The sequence below is a fragment of the Eptatretus burgeri genome, chromosome 7 (genome assembly GCF_056783735.1).
Source record: "Eptatretus burgeri isolate ZD-2024b chromosome 7, Ebu_testis_v1, whole genome shotgun sequence".
Classification (NCBI taxonomy): domain Eukaryota; kingdom Metazoa; phylum Chordata; class Myxini; order Myxiniformes; family Myxinidae; genus Eptatretus; species Eptatretus burgeri.
The window spans coordinates 77,788,395-77,808,965 of record NC_140967.1 but is presented as its reverse complement, the minus strand read 5'-3'; the positions used below and the strand labels follow the sequence as shown (position 1 = coordinate 77,808,965).

The 20,571-nt window shown below is 43.2% G+C and overlaps 1 protein-coding gene across 1 annotated transcript in view; it reads left to right on the top strand.

Annotated features, from left to right (window-relative positions):
• The window catches only part of LOC147023596 (1-phosphatidylinositol 4,5-bisphosphate phosphodiesterase beta-1-like), a 435,861-nt gene that overhangs the window by 256,130 nt on the left and 159,160 nt on the right, over positions 1-20,571 (top strand). The window contains exons 8-10 of the mRNA XM_085889131.1: positions 412-512; positions 3,490-3,656; positions 14,827-14,973. Of these exons, the coding sequence (XP_085745257.1) occupies positions 412-512; positions 3,490-3,656; positions 14,827-14,973 (415 nt within the window). The remainder of the gene's footprint in view (positions 1-411; positions 513-3,489; positions 3,657-14,826; positions 14,974-20,571) is intronic.

The following is a 20,571-nucleotide window of genomic DNA, read 5'->3' as shown; positions in this document are numbered from 1 at the left end:
ATTTTTTAATGACCTAATATTTGTTGTGATTGTTTTTGTGAAATTGTACTCCTTTTTGAATCCCACAGCTGTGATATAAATTCTCAAGCATTAAGCTGTAATCCACTTGCAAGCCTTTCCTTTGTCTTGGGACCAAGCAATTCAATGAGCTGCGAGGAGTCGTGTGTTTCTGTAGCGAACACATTCAAGAATTTATGGGAGACTTCCGAAAAGAAAGATTGCATATAATTCATTGCAGCTCAGTGAATCATGTATGATTGTGTTTGGAGTGGTGAAAAACCTTTATATGATCGTGGATCACAATGCTTGTAATATTTGTCTATATTTAGACTTTGTGAATGCCAGCAAGTTCACTTTCTGAAATAACTGGTCACAAACTTTTGCTGCCCCGATGCGCATTCTTTCGCACAGAACGACGCCATCAAGCTGGCAGATTTTACGGCTGAGGTGTTCAGAAGATTCATCAAACATCTCTGCCCACGGCCCGAGATTGATACGATATTTTCTGAAATGTAAGGCTCTTCATGAAATGCCTGATTATACGCTTAACTAAAGCAGAGAGATCATACTGTCGTGCCATGCCGTGGGATACTTGAGCTGATTGATGTCTTTGAGTGTTTCCTTGCAGGTGTGGATGTGAGTATTAATTTGAGCCTCATGAAAAGAACAACGAAAATGATTTATATGACCACATTTTTTGTTGCATTACATTAGAGATAAAATAACTTCAACAAATATGATGTGTGCGTGTGTGTGTGTGTGTGTGTGTGTGTGTGTGTGTGTGTGTGTGTGTGTGTGTGTGTGTGTGTGTGTGTGTGTGTGTGTGTGTGTGTGTGTGTGTGTGTGCGCGCGCGTGCGTGCGCGTGTGATTCTGTGTGTATATATATATATATATATATATATATATATATATATATATATATATATATATATATATATATATATATATATTTGAAGGCCGGGGGTCCGGTGGGGAGAACGACCACTAGGTTGGGGAGGTTACGTTGTTTCCCACCAACCTCTCCGGAATTGTAGGCCGTCGCTCACGGATAACTCCGTGAGGCGGCGGGTCACTGAACCCACCGTGGACGCCAATACCTCCACCGCGTAGCGTAGGGTCTTTTTGTCTCGAACCAATTTTCCTAATTAACTACGCGGTGTCGTCTACCGGGTTACCACGCCCTCGGCACGTCTTGCTCAACCAGGTCACTTTTGAATGCATGTCCCAAAATTAAATAACCTAGTGCGTTGCGTAACTAAACTAACAAACTCATTCAGACAACTTAACTACATTGCCGGCGCTAAACAAACAACAGGTGGGTTAGGACTATGTACATTTCGAATATTTACACGACCCATGGCCCAGGACCTGTGATTTGAGGAGAGAAAACACAACAAAAAGGCAACATTTGTGGATGGTCAGACAACTTTCGAACCGGGTCACTCCACCGACTGTGGTAGAGTTTCAACTACCGACTACCAACTCCGGTTCGGGTGCAGTCGTGCGGAACTGCCAAAGTCGTGCCAGCTAGAATGAACGGATTATCAGGTATCAAAACCCGGCTAAAACTCAGAACCGAACCATGCTGGACCAATGAAAGAAAGGACGGAAACGAACTGGGAACATTTCTACAGTAATTTATTTACAATAAAGAAGTCACAGAGCAAGACTTATCATGGAATATACAAGCAAGAATTTACAATGTTCAAAAACACTTATGCAGTTTCCACTTACAAGACGGCCCACGCACTCAGACGCACACTCAGATGATTTATTAAAAGACCCCCGCAGCCAGAGAGGGAGAGACGAGCTGTGGGTCACAGTTCGCTTGGGTACCTGCACGTTGAAGGGAGGGGGTGCTCCATGGTGCAGAACCTGCTAATGGTCATGCGGCTCCGCCCACAGTCACACGCGTGGGGCTCGTGCCCATGGAGGAACCCGAGCGGAGCAGTCGGAGTCCCATGGTGGAGATCAGGGTCGCGGACGAGACCCAGGAAAACTCCAACGAACGCCAGCCAAATGCAGAAATCCACTCGAACGCCCCAAACTCCAGCTGAAACCTCACAACGCATACCAACCAACTCAACTCCTCCAAAAAACTTTCACTCTGAGGATCGCGTCGTATTTTTATGGACCTCCCCGAACGGGGCGGGGGCTCGGTGAAACAGATGTCACCGTCCGCCCCGATTGGACAGGGTCTTCATGGGGTCCGCCCTTTCTGGGCAGGGCCTCAGCCAAACCAGGAGCCCCCCCCCCACACGTGTTGACTCATCAAGGGGAAGATCCAACGCTGAAAAGGAACGTTTGTAGAAGTGTAAAGGAATAGTGAACTGGACGTTTTTGCCCCGTATTCTGTGGCCAGCGAGGCGAGGGTTGCAAGCGTTGGAAGGTACCATGGTTGGTTGTTGGATGGTCTTTTAGAGGGTTTGTTGGATGGTTTGTTGGATGTTCTGTTGGATGGTCTGTTGGATGGTCGTTAGATGTAATAACCTACCTTAAAAGGACATCGCGACGCACACCTTTGATTCTCCCACTCGAAAAAAGGAAGGGACTTGTCTCACATGTACTTAACGGAATAACTGACTCTTGGGACATCTGTATGTTTGAATGCATATGGTTTCCAGATCCTTAACAATATATATATATATATATATATATATATATATATATATATATATACATACATACATACATATGGACTTTAATTCACTGTAAGAACCCGAATATACTCGCTTCACACATGGGATCAAACACACGATTTGCTCCATAAGACTTTAGTGTGCAGAACACAGGAACTGTCAATGCACCATCATTAATACATGTCTGTAGAAAGCACCAAGCAGATGGCACACAAAATGGTGCCAAGGGTTTTGGACAAGACACTATGCTGAGAACTGCATGCCCTGTCTCATGATGCCCTTGGCAGTGTTCAAATGCAACATAATGACAAGTGAGCAAGTGGGATCATAATGGTGATTGATAAGTTTGATTCAGGGATCAGGATCGGAGGAATAGGAGGATGGGTTGAGAAGAAGTGGGGAGAGTGGATAAAATTCAACATGTTTTTGATGCAAGATATTGCCTTGGGGCAAGTCTGGATGCCAGCAAACACCATGAATGATCTTACACAGTGGCCGGACAACTGTGGCAATTCTGTAGTACCTGTATAACTTGTCTGATTGAAGCCAGAAATGCAAAGCTACTTTTGGCTGGCCTTTAAGAAATCTCAAAATCAGTACAGTATGGTTTGTACCCACAATTCCATTACGTCTGACAAAATTTGGTGGAGGTTTTCTTTAGTGCTGGATCTCGCATCTCCAGGCAATGTTATATACTTTATCTCCAACCAGAAGTAGTAACACTGACTTTATTGCCTTTGGGTCTGGCTTGTGATGATGCAATTGCGAAAGAAAGCTTGATATTGGTTGTTAATACAATTCTGTAGTAACGAAAAGTTGATGATGCCACATCTGAATATTCCCATCCAGCGGGGCCAAAAACCGCCCATATCTGACACTGGAACAGTTCACAGAGTTTATTAACAACCGCCAAAGAGATCCTCGCCTCAATGAGATCCTCTATCCACCCCTGAAGCCAGCTCAGGTGCAGCAACTGGTGGAGAAGTATGAACGGAATGAGATTTTCACCCAGAAAGGTGAGCTTTGATCAACTACAAGGTATATTTCACCTGAAACTACAGCGGTGCTCTGACCGGTTCCCTACCCTCAAACCCTCGGCTTGCTTAACCTAAGTGACACATTCCTTCAAGGGGCAGATGAAACTTACCCCACGAAACATGTTAAAATATGGAGGCAGTGCACTTTTCTCTGACGCCTTGTCCACATTGTGACCTGGTTTTTGAAACAGTTTTGTATAGTGGCTTATTATTGCAATTTATCATATTTCAGTTCATTTCACATGTGGACATGAGAAAAGTCTCAATTCGTGACCTTCTCTCAGTCTCTACAGCATGCTTTTATTTTCTCATTTTTCCATATCCATGAGCCTCAGCCACATTTCTTTTATGAACCTCCCCGAACTTGCCCACTGGCCCCACCTGCAGTACATTTTACCTTCTGATAGAATAATGTCACTCATGAATATGTTTTTCTAACTGTCATTTAAAAAAAATTGCCATTTGTAAAAAAGAAGACAATCATGCTTTGCCTTTGCACACTGAGTTGACATCACAACAAAAATTGTCAAATGTGAAAACTGCAGGTGACAACAGCTACAGAACACTTGTGGAGATTAGTTTGTGAGAATGGTGTTCAGGCCTAAGTCACATTTGCCACGGCGGCCGTGGGGTCTCCAAAATCTGCGGCCACTAGCAATTATACTGTGGCTGCAGTATTTCCACGGTCACACAATGTAGCAGTCACATATGTTTTTATTTTTTGAGGAGCTGCACGGCGTATTTAGAAATTGTGGAGACCGAAAACGTGGGGTTGCCGTACGGTCTTTGTTTTGATGTCGCACGGTGACCTTAGGGGGGCCCTGCGGCGGCCATAAAATTTTCAAGGCAGACGCAAGGTAGCCTCAAGGTGCCTGCAAGGCAACCGCAGGGGGGCCCTAAGGCGAACGTGCGGCCAGACGGACGGTAATGAGTGGGTTCATTTTTTTTTTACCAGTTTTTTTTTTTCGGCTTGTCGAATTGCTACGGCGAACAGAGAAATGCAAAAATGTTATGACTCCGCGTTATAATTCCACGGCGACCACTACGGCCTGTAAATGATAGCCAAATGGCGTAGGGCCACCCTGAGGCCACCGCAGAAACTCTGTGTCCGCCGCACGTTTCTGTCAATTCAGAGAGCGTATGGCCGCCATATCCTCGCCGTAGAGCAAATGTGACTTAGGCCTAAAGGCCCGGTCACACCTTGACGTTTTAGCCAACGTATGCCGATTTTTGAATTTTTTTTCTAAAACGCTGGCACACGTTGAATACATTATGGGTAAGTTTTGATAACATTGAGAGCACGCTGAAAACACTGCCATACGTTGTTGTACGCTGGCTTTAAACGTTGTACTTTTCGGTTGTCCTCAAATTTTTTCATGCTTGAAATTTCACGACGTATGCCGGCGTATGACTCACACGTTCCGCTACGCTGGCCACAAGTTGTAGGCACGGTCTGCGATCGTTGACAGACGTCAACACATGCTACTTGTAAGTTAATCATAAGTTGAGACACGCCGAGGTAATGTTTAGCGTACCCGAAACTTATTTCTAACCTATGATTAACGTGTTGTTGGCACGTTACGCGATCGTTGCCACACGTCGACAGACGTTACTTTTAAATTACTCATAGGCTGAAAGACGTCGGTATAATGGATCGTCCTTGCGTCAGCGTCCACGGCCAGGACACTTATTTGCAGCATTCTTCAAACTTTTCTTCGGCATGACGAGGATGTTCACACTTCGATGTCTAGCTTGGCTATGATTCCAATTGTCCATCGGCAGCGTCTATTTAAAATAGTCGAGTTTGAGCGTTTTAACACGTTCAGAAGAAACGCTTCAAATTTCCAAACCCCAGCGTCAAAAAACAAAGGCGAGTGACAGCAATTTAAATTGTTCATTGGAAACAATGAAAATAGCTGAGTGGTACCGTTTAAAAGTCGTTGAGTGTAAAAAAAATCCAATTGTTGAGCGCAAGTGTCTAATTTCAATAGTGGAGATGCAGCCATTTAAATCGTTGAGTGGCAGCCTATGAATAGCAAACCCTACGTCACCGGCAAAGATAAACTGCCGCACGATATGGATAAGTTAGGCTATCGTTGGGCATAGTTTGTGAACGCCGGCTTCACGATAATTATTCATTGGTATATCGTATCTATAAGTAATCAAAGTGCTCTATGCACATTATTAGTTCATTGTGCATTTGTCCAACCCGTTATGAATAGACCTAAATCGTAAAAACAAGCTATAGCTCATTGTTGAAAAAGCCCCATAAAAAATTAGCCGCGAAGAACTTCGAACAATGGTGAAAAGATGTCTCCTACCCGTGGACACGCGGATGCAAGGACGATCCATCATAACCCACACCCTCCCCCTCACACTCACCTACTACTGCCAACATGAACAAACTACTACTAATACTGATACTAATACTAATACTGATACTGTTACTGCTGACATGGACATTGACTCAAAAAGGACTCGAAAACACTGTTGGGTTCCCCTTTTATGAACACCATTTTTATATACCAATTCCCAAAACCGCTGGAAACACGTCTTTATATGGCAGTTGTAAGCTAGAAACACGTTCATTTATTTTTTTTTTGTCGACCGGAAGACGTCATTGGAATACGTCTACATACGTCGATGTGTGTTGGGACTACGTAAAGAATTGGTTCAAAGCACATCAAACATAAGTTAGAAATAGGTTTTGCGTAAAAAAGACATTACCGCGACGTGTTTCGACTTATGAGTAGCTTATAAGTAGCGTTTGTGGACGTGTGTAAGCGTTTGCATATCGTGTGTAAAACTTATCCCCATCGCATGCGGAACGTGTGTCATACGCCAAGTACGTCCAAAAATTTTGAACATGTTTAAAATTTCTTGACGTACTCTACTTACTATGATGTATGATAGCGTACTTTAACGTTCTACTCACGTATACCAAACTTACTCATACCGTATTTGACGTGCCCCAACGTTTTAAACACATTTTTCTTAGGTCGGCATACGCTGGCAAGATCGCCAAGGTGTGACCGCGATGTTGACACTTCCATTTCTACGGCAGTTATGATTCGAATCGTTGTGCGTCAGCCTTTTAATTGGCTACGTCACGACATCGTCGACGATGCGTGCAACGCGCTATGCCTAAGTTAGACCATCGTTGGGCATCGGTTGTGTAGGCTGACAACAGGTTCAGCATTCGTTGGTATAAGTTATCTATAACACAACGAAACGTTCTGTGTCCGTTAGCAATGCGTTATACATAAGACCAAGTCGCTATGAATACGTCCGAATCTTTAAAAAAAAACATCAAAAGTTCAACGTAAGCCAGCGTTTTACATACATTTTAATACGTTGCCATCGCTGGCTAAAACGTCAAGGTGTGACCGGGCCTTAAGGAACAAATACTTTAAATGGGCACTTTGCCTCCAAATCATTCTAAACATGTCTCTCTGTCCCCAACATGCCCCCCTGTTCTCACTGCCTCCTAGATACTGAGTTGTGTTTGTTGTTTTTTTATATTCTGAGAATCATTTTCATCTGAGAAAAAATTCGAACAAACCTGCTTTGAAAAAATTCGAACAACCACTCTGCTTCTCCGATGGGCCCAGATGGCATCATTGCCCATTTTTTCAAATCCCACTTTGCTGCTTTCCTTAGCTTGTGCTTTATGTCAGGTTGTCTCCCATTTGCTTGGAATACAGTCATTTTCATTCCCATACACAAACACGAAGGGTGTAAAATCAAATCCTCTGATCTACAGGGCAGTCAACTGGCTTCCATTTATGAGCAAAGTCATGGAATCCATCATTGCTGCTAACTTCAAATCTTTCCTGTTTCGAAATCTTTCCTTTCCTCTTTTCAAATGGCCTGGTCTATGATTGTCAGTTTACATTCCACCCAGAACACAAAAATGTAGACATGCTGTTGCTTCTCTCTCAACAATGGGTAGAGTACCTGAACCGTAAACGAGTGACCAGGTTTTAACATATCCTGAGCACCGCTCTTTGCTCACCAAGCTTTTTGCTTGTGATATCAAAGGCCACCTTAATTCCTGGCCAAGCAGCTTAATTCCTTTGCGCATGGAATCAGCATGTACAGTCGGTAACCATATCCTTTCATCTCGTCTTCCAGTGGAGGCTGTTGTGCCTGAAAGCACCATATTGGGCCCTGTTTTGTTCCATATATATATATATATATATATATGTATTTAGTATATCGAAACACCCACCCACATCTCTCACCAGTGAATGGAGGGAATAGCCAATCAACTCTCACCTAATCAACTAAACCCAGGTAGTTCGGATTATATAAATAATTGATCCCTCCCACACTCCTCTTGCTGAAGAAGCTGCATAAAGCAACCCAAGAAGACTTACACCAGGTAAGTGCTATGCTGTTTTGAACCCTTCCCAGAGTTCCTCAACAACTCTAAAGACGTTCACACACAGTACACCCATGACAATCCCAATGTTATACACCCCCTCAGCTACTGGACCAGTTTCATCACTTATTGGTGAATCATCAGCGATGGCGTAGACAGAAATACATACCAACGAGGCTCCCAAGCATGTACCACGTGCAAACGTCAAAATCAGTCAATATATAAATAATGGAGATGTGGGTGGGTCCAGATGAAACCGGTCCAGGAGCTGAGGGGTGTATAGCATTGGGATTATCTTGTGTGTACTGTGTGTGAACGTATTTTAGTAAGGTTAGAGTAGGAATTTGGTTAGTAGGTTAGAGCAGGAATTTGAAATTTCCCAGGGTGTTGACAATAACTTGTCTCCTGTGGGATATATAACATATACCAACTAATGCTAGCAGATGAAACACCCAGTATAACGTTCATCCAAGGGATGGTGCACACACTGATTAATCGCCATGCAGGTGTGACCCATGGTGACAGTTTATAACTCGGTTAAGAGTCAAACCGAGGATAGACAGCTCAGAGATGAGTACACATACCTCAAGGTTATCCAGTAAATCCCCATCTCAATGACAGATAAGTAGTCCTTGAATCTTTCCCACCTTATCGAGAAAGGATCAGATGCTGGGCTGAGACATAGAGCATGTCATTCAATCCAGGAAATTCTTACATTTCACTGTTTCTATGGATCACTTGCGTACTCACCTATCCATTTCAATGGAAGAACACTGGAAGCAGTTCAGTCCCTCAAACTTCTGGTCCTCATCATCAGCCATGACCTTTGCTGGGTATACCAAATATCAAGTCTGGCTTCCAAAGCCAACCACACATGGAGTATCTTCTTTCATGCCACATCCTTTGTAAATCTTAACTTCTCATGGCTGATAAGGCTCTTGTCTTCGCTCCTTGGCATACTGATACCCTCTTTGGGCTTATGCTCCCACTTTATTCCTCTCACTTCTGGATGCTATGGAATCTAAAGTTCCCAACATTATTGGCATCTCCCACAAGCATCCAAAGGCAGAGGTCCTGTTGTTCTGCCATTGCTAAAAGGTTGGTGACCTCTTTTACTTTTATTTTTTTTTGTTATTCTACAGCCTAACTTCTGGTCTTGCTTTGACTACATTTTCAGTTCTCTCCCCCACTTAAGTTGAGTCTATATCACTTTCACATCGCAAACAGGTCGGTGGTTTCTGTCTTCTCCTGCTTCCTTTCTCGTCTTGTACCCTCTGCTCTTTCCATGCTTTGTCCCCTCCCAGATCTACAAGGTACACATGGTCCAACAACATCAACCTCCCTCTGGTGAAACTCCCAAAATCCATAATCACTGCTCACCTCAACTCACCAAGTTTACTGCTCCTTTGTTCTTTTTTTCTCCCACATGTGGAATTGCTTCCCTGAGACAGTCCAATCCATTTCTTCCATCCAGGGCTCCAAGACAGCAATACAATTTCATCCCATATTTCATCGCCATCTCTGACATATACTCCCATTATTTCCTGCCCTCCCCCCTGCCGAACCTTAAGGTTATGATTTTTATTTATCTCTCGCTTCTCTTCTTCTTGCTTTTCCTGTTAATTTATCGACATGCTTTTTGTATAAGGTTGTTTTCTACCACATTTCTTTCATTCATAACCTTTCAAATTTGTCTCCCTCTAAAACTTGTAGCACCTTGTTAAGTCTGTCTCTGGAGTATGCTCTCCCTCCATCACTTCCTTCACTTAAAATGGCACCACAGTTGACTCCACTCTTGGGAAGCCTGAATGCCACACTTCTGTGTTTGCTTCCAAATATTATGTCCCCAAACCCCCCTCGCTCTCTCTGTACCCACCCTTCCCAGTCATACCCAACTGTTCCTGGACTCTGTGTCTTTTGCATCTGAAAAGTTGGAGAAATTTCTGACAAACCTTGACTCTGACTCAGCAACTGGCATGGATGGCATCAGCTCACATGTCCCAAAAATCTGCTCTGCTGCTCTTACCCATCCTCTTTCTCCTCTTTTACCCTATTATTTGCCTGAAGTCATCTTCCATCTGCTTGGAAATCAGCCAACATCACTGCATTAAAACCGATCCCATTCATTATGAGAGACCTATCAGCTTACTTACAATCATCAGCAAGGTCATATAATCCATCTTCCCAGGTGATATGAAATCCCTCCTCTTCTCCAATGGCCTCATCTCAGATTACCTATTCAGATTCAGACCAGATCACTGGACCGTGGACATGCTGCTCCGACTCTCCCAAAAATGGATGAGGTCCTCAATGTCAGGCATAAGATCAAGGCAGTCTCTCGAGACATATCTTGAGCTTTCAATACAGTCTGACATCCCAACTTGTTCTCCAAAATCTTTACGTCTGGCATCCCAACTTGTTCTTCAAACTCCTCTGCCTCTGGCATCCAAGGCCAATTACACCCATGGCTTACTGACTTCCTCTTCCCCAAAAGCCAACGTGTGGCTCTCAACAGAATCCTTTCATCTCTCCCTGTTAAGGCTGGAGTGTCCCGAGACAGTGTTCTGTGCCCAGTTGTATTCCTGATCTTCATCAATGATCTCCCTGATGCTCTGGAAAATCCTCTTCACCAATTTACTGATGGCACCACCCTCTGCTCTAACATCCCTCCCCTTCAGATCGACAGGCAACAGCCTCTCTCTTCAGACCTTGACAAAACCACAAGCTGGTCAAACACTTGGAATGTTTTCCAATCCTGAAAAATGTCACACTCGCACTCTCTCTCCAATCGGACTTTGTGGCAAACCCTGCCATCTATTTTCTTCACAGTTCTCTTGAGGAAATTCAGTCACTCAAACTCCTGGGTCTCAGTATCAGCCAATGTTTCTTGGGAAACCACATTTCAAAGTTGGCCTTCATCCTCTGCCTGATGGAGTAATGCTCTCCCCTCTTGGCTGGTGTTCTTGCCTTGCACCTTGCTCAGCTTGATGCCATTGAAACTAAGGCATTCAAAATCATTGGAATCTCCCACAATGAAGCTGAGTCTATGGGCCTATCTCTTTCACATCGCAGACAGGTCAGTGGTCTCTATCTTCTCCGACTTCCTTTCTTGCCATGTCCCCTCTGCTCTTTCTGTTCTTTGGTCACACCCTCCTCCCCAGATATCTGCAGAGTACAATCAGTCCTCCATCAACCCCCCCCCCCTCTCTGGAGGAACTCCCAAAACCAGGATCACTGCTCACCTACACTTATTTGCTCTTCTTTTTTCCCTACATGTGAAACCAACTTCCACATTCTCTTCAATTTCATTCTTCCCTCCAGGTCTTCAATCCAGCTGTTTGCCACCATCTCAGATAATCCCCCATCCAAAACCATGATCTTCTCGACCCCTGTTAATCCCCCCCTACTCTACCCCCAAGTCTACCTTCTTTAAAAGTTCCAGTTTTTTTCTTCCTGAGCGTTTGCTTCTGTATCCATCTTGTCCACCCCATGTGCCCTCCCCTATTCCTCATTCCTCCCACACCCATTATTTGTCAAAGTCTCCCTCTATTTTGACCATGAACCCTGATGTTGGTGCTCCCCCCTCTATCTTCGTACTTTTGTTCTGTTGCGTTCTGATCCATTCAGTGTTCTAACTCTTCCACGAGCCTCCACTTTGTCTCCAAAAAACAACTTGCCCTTCCAGACGTTTTAAATTTTGCAAACAAAATTAAAGGTGCATCAATTGAAAACCCATATGGACCAAATATTCCCAAATTGTCGAGAAAACTGTGGTGGAATGGGACGTGGCATGTATTGAGACAATCTCTCAAAACATCTATTTTTCACCAATGATATTACGTGTCAACGCCTTGGCACTTAATATGAAAGGCCAATGCTATATGTCTGAACACACCCTGTTTCCAAGGCTACTCGTTTCCTAAATTTTGAATATCTAAGAATCTTTTCATACGAATCAATCCCATTATGCTTTATTACTTCCCCAACAGGAAACAATAATTGACTGACCTGCAAAACATTTTGAAGGGGATCAAATTGTTTTTCACCCATCTCAATCTCGAGACATCATCTTAATGTGGTAACAACCATCAAAATCATATTTTCCTCAAATGTTATGCATTTTATCATTTCAATTTTAATTTCTAAATGTGCACTCAATACCTCAACAGTATATTTCTAAAAAGTATATGCAGCAATGCACTTTACCATTTTGGAATATGAAATATGTGCTGCCACATTATAATTAGGCATTCTGAGCTTGCAATGATGACATTTACAGGCACTTGAAGTAAAACATGCACTGCCATTATTTACTATAACTGTGAATAATTGACAAAAAGGAAGATTAATACAAATACATACTTGATTGTCGAATGGCCGTTTTCTCAAAACTTTTTCCGTAACTTCAGAGCGAGGATTGTCTGTCGATTCCATCTGTTGAGCAAAGGTTATTAAGCCTCTTTATCAGACTTCAGGCATCCTTACCTCTCACCTGCTCTCCCATAGTTGAGTTCTCTTCAACGAGACAAATGTGTTCAATTCAGTGGAATGAACTAGCTGAGGACAACCTCACGCAAGCATGAAAAGTTCTGATGAAATGGGAATGGACAACCGCCGCTTCCCAATAAAATGGGTTCATCTATGAACGAACAAATATCCCAAAATATCTCATCACTTTAACCATCCGAGCTGCTGTATTATTGATGAATATCAAATGTTGAAGGTGGCAGGTGCTTTCTTTCCTTTTGCCAAGCTTGTGCTCGGGATAGCTGTGTTTGATGTTTTTGATTGTGAAATATCATCCAATGAAAATATCCATCCCTACATCCACACTCAATCATCCTGGACTCTAATCCATTCTTCATCCTGGACTCTTATCCATGAAAATATCCATCCCTACATCTACATCCACAATTGAAATTCATCAACATGAAATGAAAATATCATCCATGCCTGGTTGCTGTTTTTTTGGCTGTCATCATTGGGGTTATTACCTCCACCACTGAAGCTGGGTGGAGGTTATGTTTTCACCCCTGTCTGTCTGTCTGTCTCTGTGAGCAGGATATCTGAAAAAAGTTATGGATGGATTCAGCCGAAATTTGGTGGAGAGGGAGGATGTGTGACAAGGACGAAATGATTCGATTTTGGTGAAGATCTGGATCTGGATACTAGACGTTTTAAAAGTGATTCTTCATCATTGAGTGATATATTGAACAATATCTCAAAAAGTTATTGACAGATTTGGACGAAACTTGGTGTACAGGTTGGGTATGTGACAAGGAAGAATTGATTAGATATTGGTGAAGATCCAAATCCGGATCCGGATCTGAGAAGTTTTTCATTTTTTTTCGTGATTCTTCACCATTGAGAGATGGGGCCAAAAACAATATATAGTGTGATATTTCAAAAAGTTGTGGAAGAGTTATGACAAAACGATGTGGATGAGTTGGTTATGTGACAAGAAAGAACAAGCAGATTAGATTTTGGTTCATGTCCGGATCCAGATGCGGCCTATCAGTAGTTTACAAAATGTAAACTGTTCAGCCTTGCTCTGAAATACGCTCGACCGAGTGCCGTTCTAGTTTGTCATGTGTTTGGAAGCATTATCTGCCAGCCGCATTGGTTGCTATTTTCAGTTGCATTGAATTCCCCCATTCATAATGTACTTCCTTCATAGGAACTGAACATTCTGCGAGGGATTGTGCCAGGTCTGGACACTCACCAATGATTTGGGAGCTGATGGGAACGCAATGCTATTGCATTCACATTCGTTTTTACCCATTCTTTTGAATGCTCCTTTTGGGCCACATTAAGTTCACTCTGGTTTATCATGGTCTTTGAAAAGATGTGCCATCATACTTGTACATCAAGTGTGATACTTTTTGACTTTATTTTGTCAACTGCTTTTCATCCTTATTCTGGTATCCTTTTGACTTAGGTGAAGTACTTAATACCCAATTCACATGTTTCAGCTCTCCATTGTGTATTCCTTTTTTCTGCTCTCATTGTCAGTCATGTCACGTCACTGTCCTTTGAGGACAATACGATATGCTGCATGCTTGTTCTTCATCATTATTGGATTTATCGAGTAAAAGTAATACAGTAACCTTCATCCACATTTACACACGCCCTCTGTTATGTCTTGTGTGTTGCATTTTAGGATTCAATTTAACATTCGCTCGGTGTTACAGTACTACTGGGTGTCCCATTGCTAACCATTCCTGAAGGTCAATTGACAAGCATGTTTTTCTTTGTATTCATACAGCACGCTGATCGTCTATTGTGATCCTATCAGGGAGCAGTACATAGCATAAAGACTTCACATTATTGCGATGAATGGTTATTTTTTCAGTTCTTTGCAAATTATATCTTTCTCTTTGTCTCTCACATAAATAGCACCTGGTGGCTTAGTTGCATTATCTTTGGCGAAGCCACTGATGCAATCCCCTCGGTAAATTGGAACAGGAGTTTGGAATTTGACGAAAGTATCATGCACACACAGTACCGTACACATAATAGCCTCGTAGACTTTTCAACCTATTTTTAACATCTTTTTAAAATCTGTAACATTCATGGGGTTATCATCATCCTCACACAAGTTTTAATTATTCACAGTGATGATTTGATGCACCTTATAATTGGAGAGATGGATATACAAGTATGAAAGATTGTTGTCTTTCAATTCTTTATTTGGTGTCCACACCTGTTGTGCTTGTATGAGGACCCACTTAGCTTACTGTGCTAATTAACTTTCTGTTCATGCAGGGCAGCTCTCGGTCGATGGATTCTTGCGCTACTTGAGTGACGACATCAACAACGTCATTCCACCAGAAAAAATCGACCAGAGTGAAGACATGAACCAATCACTGTGCCACTATTTCATCAATTCGTCTCACAACACATACTTGACAGGTGGGTTGGGTTTGTACCCTCACATAACTCAAAAAACTGTCAGTACTGCCAAGAAAATTGGTCCATCAGAGCACATCAATTTGTAGGTGTTGCCAATGGATTCTGATAATTGAGCAAGTGAGAAAGGCAGCATTGTTTTGACTTAAAGGGGTATATTGGTACACTTCCATTCTGTTTTATTGTTGTGCAAGTAGTGTGTATTTAAATCTGTACAAATTGTCTTGTGGGTACAATGTGCCACTACATAGCCATGCATAAAACCTGGTAGCCTCATCAGAAATAAGGAAGGCTTGATTGCACCAAGCCTCAATTACCTTTTTCTATCTTCAAACATGCTGGCATGCAGGCTTTCGGACTTGGTAGGAAAGTTCTCCCACTCGTCCTACTCTCCCTTTTCTCCCTTCCTCTTCTATTTTGTTGCCTACATAATATGTTGATGGCAATAAATGATTTTGTCATGAGTGTCTGTGTCATGGAGGACTCAGGTGTGACCGATTACATGCATCTCAATGTAGAATCGTCTATGATTATTATCCTCACACTTTTTGAAAAAATCTGGGGGGTTATATGATAATCGGCTCTGTCTGCCTGTCTGTTTGTATGTCCATCTGTCCGTCTGTCACGTGATCTCCTCATAAACGGTTGGGTAGAAATTCACCAAACTTGGTAGTTATGATCACCACATAGCAAGAAGCTGCAAGAGAAGTGCAATTTTGTCCTCACCCCCTCGGGTGGTCATTGGGGTCAAAATGGTAAAATGGTAAAAAAAAAAAAGCTAAAAAATAAAAAAAAGGTTACTAAAAAAATGTAACGAAGTTTGATGTAGGGTCATTCCTGGTGGGAACCTTTTACTGTACTTCAACTCTGCTTTATGTGGAAAGCATGGGGATTTGCGATGGTGTGCTATCAACTTTTCTCAAGATTGAAATGTGGAAAATGTGCTCCGTTTGCCTCTGGTTTTCTATAAAGTGTGTAAAATTGCATCTTTAACTTTATAATCATCCTCGTACCCTTCGTCTACCCGAATTTTGGTGCTTTTAAAAAAGATGATTCTTTTGTCATCCAAACTTTTATAATGAACAATTTGAGCATCACAATATATCATCCTTTCAATTTTAACCATTCAGGATGACAGCCTTTAATCCATCGTGGTAGGTTTATGCAAATAATGTATCTATAATTCCAGCAATCTCTTTGTGTCTGTCTGTTTGTCTGCGACCGCCGTTTCTCGACAACCGCCGGTCCGATCTGATTGAAACTTGCCAGGAATATTGCCGGGATCCGCGGATGTGCCTTTTCGAGGTTTGATATCGATCGGACGAGCGGTTCCCAAGTTACGGCCATTTTATTGCTTTTTCAGTGTTGAAAAGGTGTATATATGGCAGCTGAAGGTGTCGTTCCACCTTCTCACCTTATCATGCCAGTTTTCCCAAATTATTAATAACCAGACGACTACCGGTCCGATCGGATTGAAACTTGCCAGGAATATTGCTGGGGCCCCGCGGATGTGCCTTTTCAAAGTTTGATATCAATCGGACAAGCGGTTCCCAAGTTACGGCCATTTATCTGTCAACCAATGACAGGACATGGTGCTATGACATCACGAATGACGTCACAATTCATGTTTGTTTAATTATTTATTTATTTTATTTGCACGATTGATGTCACAATTCTTCTTCTTCGTTTGGTATGACGTCACAATCGACACTGGGGACCTGAGTATGTGCCTTTTCAAAGTTTGATATCGTTCTTCCTCATCCATTTCAGCTGTTTCCCAAGGTTTAAAAGCTGTTTTATCCCAAGGTTTGAATTAATTAATTAATCCCAAGGTTTGATTATTATATAATTATGAATTTATTTAATTATTTAATCCCAAGGTTTGATTATTATTCAAATTATTAATTAATCCCAACGATTGAATTTTCCCAAGGGAAACAGCTGTTTCCCAAGGGTTTGAAAGCTGTTTTTTCCCAAGGTTCGAATTAATCGTTGTGCTTGGTAGACATTTGTGAATACATTTACAGAGAGAGGGATGAGAGAGGAGGTAAGGGGGAGAGAGGATGGGGGAGAGAGGGGGTGAGAGGGGGGCAAGAGAGGGGAGGGGGAGAGGAGGTGGGAGAGAGGAGGGGGAGAGAGGAGGGGGAGAGAGGAGGGGGAGAGAGGAGGGGTAGAGAGGAGGGGGAGAGAGGGGGAGAGAGAGAGGAGGGAGGAGAGAGGAGGGGGTGAGAGGGGGTGGCAAGAGAGGGGAGGAAGAGGAGGGGGTAGAGAGAATGGCGAGAGGAGGGGGAGAGAGAAGGGCGAGAGGGGGGTGAAAGGAGGCAGGCAAGACAGGGGAGAGAGAAGGGCGAGAGAGGGGAGTGAGAGGGGGGCAAGAGAAGGGAGAGAGGAGGGGGAGAGAGAAGGGCGAGAGAGGGGAGTGAAATGGGGGCAAGAGAAGGGAGAGAGGAGGGGGGAGAGAGAAGGGCATGAGAGGGGGGAGCAAGAGAGGGGAGGGGGGACAGAGTAGGGGGGAGAGAGGGGGGAGAGGGAGGGGGCGTCACAATTCTTCTTCTTTGTTTGATATGACGTCACAATTGATGCTAGGGACCTGATACTGCAGCTGCACATACTGGCACGCCCCTACGGACCCACCCCTACGGGCCCGCACTCGTATATTCAATTACTACATTTAGCAGTAATACCATTTTCACCATCTTGATGCTTCGAATTTACAGTCATACAGCTGTTGTGTAGCATTGCCTGAATGTTCAATAAACAGCACCGAATGCCACTGTTTTAAAAAGCACTACACCACGTGTTATTTCACACTGTCATTAGAAGTATGGGATTTTTTTTTTAATATCTTGAATGCTTGTAATATTTCCAGAAAGCAGAATTTGCTTTTTCATTAATTTATTTTATATGAAGAGTTTGCCTCAGGTAACACCTGCATGTTGAACGCCATCATTATATTTTTATGATCATAAAGTTGTGTCATGGATTTCTGATTCCTCAGAAAAAATTATTGTAAAAATGATAATTTTCAGTGCACCTGCGGACACCACACTAATCTTAGTCATCCATTGTAATCTATATACCCCAAAGAGGATGTTCCATTCTTTGTCAAGCAGTTTGTGGAATGTAGTTTTGTTGGCAATTAAAGGACTTGCGCAGTGTCCACGAATGATCATTTCCATTACCAAGTGAAAAATTGATTCATTGGTTTGCTTTTATGCAATGCTCAATCTCACTACTAATAGTTCTCGTAGAGAAAATAATGTTGTTCAACACACACAGAAAATCAACCAGTTGGAGAGGAGCCATTAATTATTATGGTTCACATGGATGACAATATTACTTAAAGGCTTGCAGTACTGATCACTCACGAGTTAAATGCAGTGGTTCCCAAACCGTTTTTGTGACCGCCCCCTTGATCCCAGAAGCACTTCCCCAACCTAACCCTAACACTAACAGCTCCCATTCCCTGCATTACATAAGAACTTAAAAAAATTGATCTACGCTGCACAATGGAAGACAACTGCAAATTCAAAACAATGACAACTAAATGCACTTTTTATTCAAATGTAATATATAGCAACCAATAAGCTTACTTCTTTATTTTATATTCTTCTTCTTCTCCCCCCTCCTCTCTCCCCCTCCTCTCTCCCCCTCCTCTCTCCCCCCTCCTCTCTCCCCCTCCTCTCTCCCTCCCCTCTCTTGCCCCCCTCTCACCCTTCTCTCTCACCCCTCTCTCCCCCATCCTCTCTCCCCCCTCCTCTCTCGTCCCTCTCTCTGTAAATGTATTCACAAATGTCTACCAATCACAACGATTAATTCCAACCTTGGGAAAAAAACAGCTTTCAAACCCTTGGGAAACAGCTGTTTCCCTTGGGAAAATTCAATCCTTGGGATTAATTAACAATTTGAATAATATATATATATGTGTATATATATATATATATATATATATATGTGTATATATATATATATATATATATATATATATATATATATATATATATATATATATATATATATATATATATATATATATATATATATATATATATATATATATATATATATATATATATATATACTGTATACATGTCCGAAATCAAATACACAAATCAAAAACGAAAATCCGACGGCGCTCACTTACACTTCCTCACTCATCGGCGGTCTGTCGGCGACTGACAGCTTCTGCAGGCTGGAAAATATTCACGCATACGGATTAGGATCGCCTACATACGTGCACCAAACCACGCCTCCCGAGCTTCATTTGTTTACGCACGAAAAATTAAGGTTGGATACCCTTTGAACACACCTCGTATATATTGTTACGGCTGTGGAAATTCGCAATACACCATAAAGGGTCCTTAGATCAGTTATGACGCTAAGTTTTTGTGCAGATAGTTCCCCACCATTGTTTAAAGGGAATTAGTGTGATTCATCGGGCTGCGACTCTTTGAGATAATCGTTTTTCTGTTCTATCGTTATTTTGGACCGTCTGAAGACTTCAAACGAAGGCCCCGTGAAAGGCCTACAACGGCGTGCGAGTTTTCCCACCTTTTTTGCGGTGCCAGGGCTGACGGGAGAGGCTGCGAGAGCTCGCTGGCGATTGGTGGATACGGGGTGTAAGGCGGCCGTGAGGAGGAAACGCCCCTTTTCGAGGAGCTTCTCGAAAGGGCTTGAGGAGAGGTGGAGCGAAGAGGCGGAGCCCCGCGCTATATAGGGCGGACCACACGTGGGCTCGGCCTCTCTCTCCTGTCTGGATCATCATGTTGGATTCTTCCTCTCTCTCCGTCGACGTCAATCTCTCCCTTGGTCGCCAGGGTCGACGTCACTCTCTCTCTGGTCCAAGAGCTCTCTGTCGAGGTCGAGTGCTCCTCTCACTTGGTGGCCAGGGTCGAGCTCGTTCTCTCTCTCTGTCGGGGTCGAGTGCTCCTCTCACTTGGTGGCCAGGGTCGAGCTCACTCTCTCTCTGTCAGGGTCGAGTGCTCCTCTGACTTGGTGGCCAGGGTCGAGCTCGCTCTCTCTCTCTCTGGTCCGGAAGCCCTCTCTGCCTCTCCTTCTTCTTGGTGCAGCGCTCTCTCTCCCCCTCCCTCTCTCGGTCCTGCGCTCATGGTCCGGCAAGCGGCCTGTTGGGGGAGACGCGGACTGGAGGCGCAGCAGTGCCGGCTGTCTGGTGGACCTGCGCGTCCGGACGAGGGGTGCCAGAGAGGGTTCGCCGGCTGCGTGGGAGGCCGGAACCAGGCGCGACCACGCTGACGGTCATGGGAGAGAGACTGGACGACCACTAAAGGGAGGTGTTTTCTTTTGTTTGTGTGTGTGTGTGTGGGTGGCGCCGTGTCCGACAAGTAAACCTGTGTAAGTGCCTGTAAATTGCTAATAATTATAGTCGGTGGTATTGCTTTCATTGCTTTCTTGCCTGTATCCGTGTTTCATTTTGATTTGTCTTGCTTGTAAATACGTGCATGATTCCTTGCTTGTGTTGTGTGTGTAATATGTGCTTGCTTTAAATAAATGTCCTTGTGTGAAATGTATCCCGTTCGTCGTCTTTTTCCCTTTTGAAAGTGCCATCTTGAATTGCGGAATAAATTAGTCTTGAACAATTAG